General features: G+C 42.0%; 1 protein-coding gene across 1 annotated transcript in view; it reads left to right on the top strand.

Moving 5' to 3' along the window:
* Window positions 1-10,976, top strand: part of BMPR1B (bone morphogenetic protein receptor, type IB) — a 30,644-nt gene extending 19,668 nt beyond the window's left edge. Inside the window, exons 6-10 of the mRNA XM_009587755.1 lie at window positions 3,375-3,567; window positions 4,002-4,299; window positions 6,599-6,774; window positions 8,161-8,291; window positions 10,566-10,976. Coding sequence (XP_009586050.1) covers window positions 3,375-3,567; window positions 4,002-4,299; window positions 6,599-6,774; window positions 8,161-8,291; window positions 10,566-10,691 — 924 coding nt within the window. The 3' untranslated portion in view covers window positions 10,692-10,976. The remainder of the gene's footprint in view (window positions 1-3,374; window positions 3,568-4,001; window positions 4,300-6,598; window positions 6,775-8,160; window positions 8,292-10,565) is intronic.

Genomic DNA, 10,976 nt, shown 5'->3' with positions numbered 1-10,976 from the left:
CCTACGAAAATGCGTACATTTTTTTCCCAGACTTTCCCTTTAAGTAGTGTTTTTCTGTGAAAGAGAAGAGAAACGAGAGCTATAATGAATCTTGCACTTGGTAATAGATGTTTCCTGCATTTCCCAGACAGCTACAACCGCTACAGGCTCTCTAGAAATGCACAGATTAATACCTCTGGGCCCACGCCTGAAACAAGTATATAGAAAGTGCCTAGCAATAATGCTCTAGACTTGATTGTGGAAGAGTTTGTTTTTAACTGTATTATTTCTTATGCAAAGACTGAAACATCCAAAGCTATTATTTCAGGAAAGTAAGCTGCAAATTTATTACAAAATGTCACTTCATGCTAAACAGTATGTTTTCCTTCTGTGCAGAACATTTATTCTAATGGGTACAAATATTATACCAAAACCAAGCATTAACCAAGATTTTTATCGATACTGTGACATTCAGCCAGCGTTCTTTCTCCTGACCTGTTCATACCTCTGACAGAAAAGTTTGCTGCAGGTCAAATGCTGCCAATCAAATTTTCAACCAAGAAAAAAAATACAGTAAGTTGTCAATAAAGGTTTTGAGCCAACAAACTGGGGTGCGCAATCAAGTCTGTGCAAGCAAGGAGAACCCCATTGGCCTTGACAGAGCAAGAAGTGTAGGCGAAGCTGTTGCCCCCGTGAATCCACATGCAAAATCGGGGAAGGAGATTAGACACTGGGGACATTTATTTCAGTCGTCAGTATGAAGAGTTTGCTGAATTACAGTTTGGTCTCTATCTTTTCACTTACTTTTTTCCTAATTCCTCTTCCAATGAATTTCGCTTTTCAAGGGACTGCATCCCAGCCATGGGTATGAAGTTCTCTGTTCAAAATATTGAAGTTACAAAAGGTTGGTTTGTCTGAATTTTCATCTGCAGTAGCTGAACATCAGAAAACTAGAATGCAGAAAGTAGAAATAGTTGGTAATTGGGAGTCAGGGAGAGGAAACAAAGGGCCATGTGACCTTACCTGGCTGCTCACAGAGCTCAAGCAGCAAAATATACAGATTTGCAAAGAAATTTAAGAAGTCCAACCCCACTCAGTGTAAATAATTCACATGAACACATCATTCAGCATGCTTATGAAATCAGTTCATCCAACAATTTTGATTAACCAATTTGTTTTAGAAATCGTAATCCATTTATGATTCAAGAAAGGGCTAAATTCCTTAAAATAAAATAAATTGTTCATAGGAAATCATTTGACCAGTTCTAGCAAGAGGAAACCAGGTTAAGGCCCTTCACATAGTATTCTGCCGCCTGAAAACCCATAACAGAAATGTGTTTTTCATCTTCTTAATGTAATTTAATAAGGAACTTTTCATCATTAAGTATTGTAATTCCATGTACTTTATGATGCCATTACATATATTTACGCAAATTAAGTTATTTGATATAACTGCATTATTGTTCAGGATGCATTTTTAAAATGGGCAAAATAGAAAGCAACAATGCTAAAATGACATTACAAAATGTTAAAGCAAAATTCCAATGTAATGTAACTGTTGTTCAATCACTATATGAGAGTATAAAAGAGAATAAATCAATTTAAAAAATTAAGGCTAATCTCTGCTCTTGGCTTTCACTGATGTTAATCAAAAATAATGGCACTGAAGCCACCATCTTGGAAGTCTAATAATACATTGCAGGGTTGAAAAAACGGAATTCTGTTTAAATGACAGAAGAAGAAAGCTGGGACTTCTGAAATAGCTTTGCATAAATGCCACTGTATGTTTTTCTTCTTTAAATTGTCTAATATGAAAACCAGTAATTTATTTACAAAATAAATGATAGTAGACCTTACCTAATAGGTTTTGAGTTTGTCTTTGGACATACATTCATGCTGCAGTGGGGTTGTGGCAGTCCTGCGCTGCATTACCAAACTGGTGGTTTCCACTGGACCTCCCAGGGGTAAAAAAAGAAGCAAATGCTTTTAAAATCAAGTTTTGATCATTTCTGTCAGCCAAGATTGCAAAAATATTTGGGATTGCATGAAATGCGTATGATTTCATAGGGATTCAGACAGCGTACGCTTGCTGCAATAAGCTGCTTGAAATTTGTATAGGGATGGTGGCAAAACTGAGAGATCTCAAATTTGCACTTGTCCAGATTTTGCCAATTGCTTGGGCCAGATGAAAACCTCCTTGCACTGGAGGCGATAAAGTTATTTTCTTTCAAAATCTTGTAAAATCCTACCAAACCAAAAATCATAAGCTATGGATTAAACTGGCAGTACTGAAGCACAGTAAGTGAGGGTAACGTTTTTATCTCCTGTTGTACTCGGGTGAGGCTGAGTCAACCATGAACACCAGTGGTTGTGTTGCAGCATCTACTTGAGTTTTTATGTGTGAACTTCTAGAAATATGTGATCTGCGGACATGTTCCAATCCTGTGGGAATATATTAGTCTCCATTTGTCCAAGATTTTTTGTAGTCATAAAAGCTTGTTAAATGTAGAATCAGTCCATCTGCTTCGTGGGGTCTGCCATCCTTATGAAGGGTATCTCTGCAGTGCTGCCGAGTACATTGATCTTATGCTACAGCTGCACAAATGGTTTGACTTTAGCATCAGCTCACAGTGCAGCCAGTGACAAAGCTGGTACGGACACTAGAAAGGGCAGATTTAAAGTTGTGCTTCCATATGTTTGGAAAAAAATTTCTTACTCTTTATTACTATGTAATGATGATTATTAAAATTAATGTAGGCACGTGGGTTCTAACTGTGCTAAGTAGTGGTTGAGGTTCCTAACACCAAACTTACATTTTGAAATTATTAGGCATGGGATTTTCAAGGAAGGTGATAGTAAGCTGCTCTCAGTAATTTTGCGAGTTTTGGAGCGCCGATATGCTTTTGGCTCTTGTGAGCCCTAGCCTTGAGTCTCAACGGTGTTGAGTATGTAACAAACATCCCCGTTTTAATTTAAAATGTGTTACCTATCCCTTTGGAATTTGGTTTGGGTTGGGGTGGCCAGGAGTGTTTTCTGTCAAAGCTTTTCCAAAAACAACAAAAAAAATTTCCACAAAGTGGCAACCTCCCACAGGAAAATAAAAATTTCAAGGCTAGCAGTCAAATGTTTCCTTCACGCGGGCCGATTTACTTTCTTGAGAGGCCAAAATGGTGCGTTTTGGGAATGTATGGAAGGACTTCTTCACAGTGGCACTGCGTCCTGGGGGAAACAGGGAGCATCCACGTTGTGGAGCTTCGCTGCAGTCCACGTCGCAACGGCTGCGTGTTCCCCTTCCCGCTGGGCTTGCTGCGCGGGAAGGAGACATGGAAGGAGGGAGGAGAATGCAGAAGGTTTCTGCGGAGCAAGTTGTAACCGCCTGTCTCGGCATCTCACAGGTTCAAAGGACCATCGCAAAACAGATTCAGATGGTAAAGCAGATTGGAAAAGGTCGCTATGGAGAAGTCTGGATGGGAAAGTGGCGTGGCGAAAAGGTAGCCGTGAAAGTGTTTTTTACCACGGAGGAGGCCAGCTGGTTCAGAGAAACAGAAATCTACCAGACTGTCCTGATGAGGCATGAAAATATTCTTGGTGAGTGAAATTAAAGAGAATTATTTGCTAGTGTACAGATTTCTTAAGTTTAATAATTTTGTATTTGCTGCTGTCTGATGCCCTTTCCTATGTGCTTTGTTACCTGCTGTGCTCTGCGATTAGCCATCCAGCACTTTTCAAAAGAAAGATATTTCAAGGATTACTGAAGCATAAATAAGAGTTAAAAAAGAACGGGGTTTAGGGGCTGTTATTCCAAACACCATACGTCTGTTTCTGCCACCTTTATTTCCATATCTGGGCTTTCTGAAAATGTGTTAAAGGCTAGAGGTGAGGCATAGTTGCATGAAAGTAAGATGAAAGAAATTAGATATGTTATTTAAATAAAACTATTGAAGTGGCTGACAGTCCAGAGTTCTGAGCAGTCAAAAAAAGCCCTGAGAAGTATTAATTTGAAAATCTTCTCTTTTTTGCAGGATTCATTGCCGCAGACATTAAAGGTACAGGATCTTGGACCCAGCTGTATCTCATCACCGACTACCATGAGAATGGCTCACTTTATGATTATCTAAAATCTACTACCTTGGACACAAAAGCCATGCTAAAACTGGCTTACTCCTCCGTCAGTGGCTTGTGCCACCTGCACACTGAGATCTTCAGTACTCAGGGCAAACCCGCTATTGCTCACCGTGACCTAAAAAGTAAGAATATCCTGGTGAAAAAGAACGGCACCTGCTGTATAGCAGATTTGGGCTTGGCGGTTAAATTTATCAGGTGAGTAGAAGTGAGGAGGGTGAGGGAAAGTTGGTAAATCAGACGCCAACGTTGGTTTAGTTGTTGATTGACAACGTGTGAGCACCTGCAGTGTACGTGCATACCTTTCACGCTATGCTCATCTGTATGTGAGGTGGGGCTACCTGTGTAGATGAGGATGTCGCATAAACACATAATGCAGGTGTATAAATAGTTGCTTTTTAATTATTGAGCACATTAGTTGCATTTGCTTAAAGGTTCGGTTTTCATCACTTCACCCTCAATAGCAACCTGATATTGCTACCACACGCTAAAAGGTTGAAGTCATGTCAGTAAACTTGTCACTGAAGCTTTCAGCTTGTCTGATCCCAAAATAATTCACTCACAACTTATATAGAATAATACCAATCATTGCACAAGTTACTAATTGGGATTTATTGAAAAGCACCCCATTTGGGTTGCCTTTTGTTTCATTTCCTACAAATCAAATTGCTGAAGTACAGATTTGATTTTTTAAATGGCTTTTAAATTTGATTTAAAAAAAATGGTTGTGTGTTTGAACAACTTAGAAAGAGCAGACAAGTAGGACTTATGCACTCCTGGGATTCGTAAAGGAGTCACCGCTGTCTGACAGCTCCGTTCAGAAGGAGCTTGAGCTCTCGGCACTGGTCCTGGTGGCGGAGACATGTGTTATGAAGTCTCTGTTTTTTCTGCGCACAGAAATGTGGCCATAGACTGAAGGTTTCTGTTTCAGAGGTCAGCTTTGAAACCATGGGCTCCCTGAAGTATCAAAAAAAAAATTTTAAGAATTCTGTACAAATCTTGAACTGAAATTATTCAGAGTGTAAGGAAAGGCAGTTTTTATGTGCTCTTCTCACCATTCACTTATCTACCAGGTTTCTTGGTGAGGCTTTTCCTTTATGAACCTGACCTTTCTTTAGGAGATGAGAAAGGAATATTTTTACTTTGAGGAACAGGGGCCTAGAAAACAATTTGGAAATACCCTATTTGCTGTAAAAGTTTCAGGGAAGAAATTCACCCTTTGCAGGTATACCTTGCCTGACAAGTACAGAGCAGCACACTGCTTGGATATGAACCAAGAAGAACTAGGAACTACCAAGTGTTGCTATAAAAGAAGGTGAAATATGTATTTGTCATAGTCCAAATGGAATTTACGTTACATACTCAGCTTGTTTTCGTACTGAATCCTTCCTTAGGCAGCATTTCTCAGGCAATGACCAGGAACAGAAAAAAGTAGTTGAAAGGGGTGTGCTCTGCTGAAGCTAACGAATTTAGTAAAGTTCTCTGCATTTCTCATTTTATTCGAAATATTGCAAGACGGTGCAGGTCACTAGATTTATGTTACATTCTTGGAGGTATACAGAAATGCCACCAGCATATGTATGATTTAATGACTGTGTAGGTGACTGGTTGTACCTCAGGCTCGGCTTTTTTTGTCCTTTTCATAACTGTAGGTGAAGAAATTTACAGAAGAAATTGTATAATTATTCTGTGAGATTTTGTTGTATCCGTCACACTTAAAATGTTTACATTTTGAAGGTGGGCAAAGGGAAACAGACCTTTCTAAGCAAACCACAGTATATGCTGTATATTAAACTTTGAAAAACATTAAAACTGATACAGCTGAATTTGAGTTAGTAAGAAAAAAAAAAAATCCAGTCACATAATTAATGGGAATTTGCTTCCTGTTAGATATGCATTGTCTCTTCTGGTCAATGTGTGAGACATGACACATTTGGTTAGATTTTTTTACACCTTTACGTCTGTGTGTTTACACATCTTGATGTGTAAAGGTTGGGAAAGATCGAACATAATGCATGCACAAAAAATAGTTAGACTCGTCTTCCTTGCAGATCTGATTTGCTACAGCTAAGTGAATCTGCCCCACCTATTTGGTGTCCTCCATTAATTGCTAAGACTAAAGCATTAGGGGATGGAGTATGTTAAGAAAACAGCATTTAATGAAGATTTGATAGTTATCACCAGCCTTAGAGCTCAGGCTAATACTAATGAAATCTCACAAATGTTACAGCATCCCTGTTGAGTCTTATCTCCATTGTCGTTCTGCATTTGAATGCTTAACGTAGCCTCAGGCGGGTCAGCCTTTTAAGGAGGGTTGCCTTCACACTAAGAGGCTTGCCTTGTAAGAATTGTTCCATTAAGATTATGCATCACTTTTGACTTTGTTTGAGAGTGGATGTGGTGTGAATTTACTACTTCTCCCATCTAAATTGCTTTCTTTTCAAACCACTTTATTGCATGTTTGATGTCCTTTTTTTCCCCCTTCTTTTTCTTTTAGTGACACAAACGAGGTAGACATACCTCCAAATACCCGTGTAGGAACAAAACGCTATATGCCTCCTGAAGTGCTGGATGAAAGCTTGAATAGAAATCACTTCCAGTCATACATCATGGCTGATATGTACAGTTTTGGACTCATCCTTTGGGAGATAGCAAGGAGATGTGTTTCAGGAGGTAAAGAGCTGGGAGATTGCTTTTAATTGTGTCAGTGAACCCCATTTATAACCCAAATCTTCCATTACATCCTTTTCTCTGGGTAATTTTTACTGTAATAAACAAATGTGGATAAACCATACAGGTAACTCTCCTAATATCTGCTCTCTTGTTGAAACTCATTTTAAAGCATCAGTCAGTGCTATTTCAACAGCAAAGATTTAGACTGTATTTTAATGGCTCGTTTGAAGGCAGCGGATGCCTGCACTGAAGAAGGAATATGGAACTCATCTGGGGGCCTTTTCCAATGGCAACACATTTTTGCTGGACTGAGGGTATTCAGCTATTTTAGCAGAAAGAAAATAGTGATTTCTTTGTTTTGTTAGAGTTAAATAGAAGGAGGAGGACAAACAATTTGGGGGTATGCTGTGCCACTATTTAAAATAAATAATCTATTTACAAGACAAGTAGAAAAAAACAGAGGGAAATGGCCCTTATTACATTGTTGTCATACCAGTGATGTGCCTCATTTCCTTCTGATACCAGGCATTCAAGCATGAGGAGAGCAAAGATAAAGCAATGCAGCCAGCTGCAGGCTCGGGGCATAGATCCATCCTTGTACGCGTAGGCTGTGTGCGCATTCTGCACGTAGAGCTCAGTGTAGTGCAGAAATGATGGGTGTTATTACCTCTATTTTGCCACTGAGGAAAGTTAAATGCAGAGAAATGACTTGGCAGTGGTTACATGCCAGATTGGTGGCAGATAAGAGTAGAGCATGGCTCTTTCGGGTCTACGCTACCTTCACCAGACTTTATGGGTCTTTAAAGCCTGCAGTATTGTGCTGAATGCTCGCGCCACGCTTACCCTGGAGGGGCTGAATTTCACTGATGAGCAACGTGATCCCTGTGTTTACAAACTGGTAAAGTGTATTGCAATGATGCGATGTAAATTCTGTAACGTTGTTGTCATCGTTGCTGTGCACAAAGAAAGGTACCTTGCCATGTTCTGAAAAGGCACAGAAATGCCCTTTAATATATACCAGGTCCACTGATAAGGCGGAGACCTAATTCAAAGTTAATTCTCTGCCAAATTACTCTGATACGGGCCCTATGCTAACAGTTCTTTCTGTGGTAACTTACTGGAGATTGCTGGACTGGACAGCAGTGGTAGAAACTGTCTCACTTGGCAAGTAGCAACGCTTTTGGATGAAGGTACTTGGCCAGTCTTTTCACGGCAATGGTTATGTCGGAGCTTGACTGTGGAATAAACTTCTAGGGCAGGGAAGTCCTTTTAAGGAGAAGTACATCTAATTGTTAAACAGATGGTCCATCTGTTATAAAATGAGAGGGGAAGGGGGTGGTGGAAAGTGTCTTCTGCAAGTGACAAGCAACTAATTGCTTCTTTCAGGAATAGTTGAGGAATACCAGCTTCCGTACCACGACCTTGTGCCCAGTGACCCCTCGTACGAGGACATGCGGGAGATTGTGTGCATCAAGAGACTACGCCCTTCGTTTCCCAACAGATGGAGCAGTGATGAGGTATCGTCCCTCTTAAAATGCAGCCTGTGTTTTCAATCAGAGCGAGTGAGTGAGGTTGACCCAATTCTGCATCACAGTGAGGAGCTTTACCACTGGTGCCAGCACCATCATGGTGTAACAGGGCTCAGGAAGGAGTGCAAGCTTCTCAGATAGCCCCACCGAAGGTTTCAGAGCCCCAGGGGCCATAGGCTACAATATTTGCAAGCGGGTTCCTCGTATGCTGTCTACCAGATCCCACAACGATAGCAGGCTGTGCTCAGACCTTCTTAGTCTCTGCTGTCCTCTTACACTCGTTTTGCTTTCTGCTCCCGGCGTTAATAGCATTAAATCAGTGGCTAGCCAAAAATTTTGAAAGAGAAATTATTTTGTAGTGTATAGTGCAGTGGCAGCATGCTTGGTGTACTGGCAGCTACTTCAGCGTGTACTGATGTATGGGCTGCAATTCCAACCTTTTTCCTTTTGTTTTTTTTAACGAAGGAAATATCTCCTGTCTCTTTGAAATGAAATGAGCATACAGCTTTTCTGTGATCACAGGTGTGTAGGCTTGGAAACACGATTTTACCGTGATTTTAGGCTAACATGAGCACAAGATATTAACTTGCACTCATACGGTATTGATATGCAATAGTACTGACCACAGTAGCTGGGCTGCACCGAGGAGCACCGATGGTTCCATCCCTTTACATCTTACAGAAAACAGTGCTCATGTACGTCTTTGCATTTTAGCAAAGAGGGCTACAGATGTGGCCTCTCAGAGGAGATGCAGGATCCAGAAAATGCTTTCCAGAATAAAACGAGGAGGTAAGAGGGCTGGGGGAGAATCTAAACTCTCCCTGCTGAGCATCTGTAATGAAGCAAAGTTGTGCTCGTGGGATCGGAGACAAACAGTTGGGGTACCACAGGCAAACCTGCCGACTGCTTTTGAGATGCTATGGAGGAGGGGTCATTAATCATGTTAATTGGTACAGTTTAATGCTGTAAAGTTTTCTATAGTCACAGAAGACAGCTGCCATTTGGGAATAGCAGCGTGTAGATGAATATTCTGCAGGTAGATGAAAGATTTAGGTGGCGTGAGATGTAGGCAATTTGGGAATGTGAGGGGAAAAATAAAACAACCTCCCTGGGAGACTCGAGGACTTGTGCAACAGCCAGTGTGGGAAGGGCTAACCCAGACTCACCTGCCTCATCCTCGCCCTAGCCAAATTCCTCTGAGCCTTCAGACCGGGAGTGGAAACACTGGAGGAAGCGGTTAGTATCGATCCTGGGAAGGGCTTTTGTGTGGTGGCACGCAGTGTGCGTTTGGTCTGCTACCACACGTATCGAGGATTGGGGAGGCTCGTTGAAATAACTGTTCTTGATTAATTGGTTAGCATCATCGGTAATCCCACTTCAGGCATTCTAGCGGTGAGAGGCAAGCTTGTTAGTGCATAAAACCTTGTGTATCACCAGAACGCATTTATAAAAATCTGCTTTAATCTGAAATGTAGTAGGCTGGTCTGGGCACTGCTGGTGGTGTTTACGCTTAATGCCTTTCAGGGTCTGCACTGCTTCTGGGCCAGGAGCCTCATGGAAAACTTCTCTTTTCCTATTGTAGCAAGCACAAATCTTCAGGCAGTGTAAATCCATAGGCTGACGGGGTCATCACCCAGCTGCGGTGGCTTACGTGGCACTTTATGTTTGGAAGAAGGTGGTAGACACAGAGCAGGGATGTATGCTCCTTTTCCAGGATGGCAAAGGCAATGCTGAGATGCTGTCAGCAAGAGAGTTGTTGCTGGGAGCCAGAGGAGGGCCTGGCTATGTTTCGGAAGCGAGCAGGGCAGAGCCGAGCCGGGTGCTCACAGGCGGCTTCCCGGCGGGGGCGGCTGGGCAGGAGCCGTGGGTGCGTGCTCGCCCTGGGCTGTGCCCCAGGGGCCGGTCGCTGGCTGAGGAAAACAAATTCCACTGAATCTGTACAGCAATGGGCTCGCTGTACAGAGCCACGCTTGTGCGGGTCAGGCTACGCGGCTTTGGGGAAGGGGAAATAAGAAAAGTGCTTTTGTGGAGCGTGTGACTATAACTTGTCATAAATTATAAGAGTAATTGCCATGTTTGGAGTAGTCTCCTTAATATACAGAAAACCAAAGCTCTTGAAAAGCGATACTAGCCAGCACGTTGTCTTTTTTTTGGCTGCCCTTAGAAAAGACCTTTTCCCTTCAGTTTTTCAGCATTGCCACCACCTGCAGTCTCCTCTTCCACTGACCCAGGTGGGACTTTCTCTCCCGTTTCTCTCTGCAGTGCCTACGGCAGATGGGGAAGCTGATGATGGAGTGCTGGGCTCACAACCCCGCCTCCCGGCTCACAGCCCTGCGGGTCAAGAAAACACTTGCCAAAATGTCAGAGTCGCAGGACATTAAACTCTGACTCGGCCAGAGGCTCCTGAAGGCCCATGGAAATGGACTTTCTCGTGCGGGCAGAAGTCCCAAAGAGTTGCCGAAAGTCTTCGCTAATAAGTACCTTGAATGCAGTCATGCTTAAGAGCAGCTGTAAGTTTGTTTGACGGCTTTTGAGGAGACTATCCTTTGCAAAAATCAGCTGGATTTCGACATATGTGATTGGAAGAGGCTTGTCTGTCCTTGTTTACACGGGGAAATACAGTTTTAGTAACTGGTTTAAGATTATGCATGTTGCTTTCCGTGAAAGCCACTT

Source organism: Fulmarus glacialis, unplaced genomic scaffold (assembly GCF_000690835.1).
Source record: "Fulmarus glacialis isolate BGI_N327 unplaced genomic scaffold, ASM69083v1 scaffold2001, whole genome shotgun sequence".
Classification (NCBI taxonomy): Eukaryota; Metazoa; Chordata; class Aves; order Procellariiformes; family Procellariidae; genus Fulmarus; species Fulmarus glacialis.
This window is presented reverse-complemented; position numbering and strand designations above follow the sequence as displayed.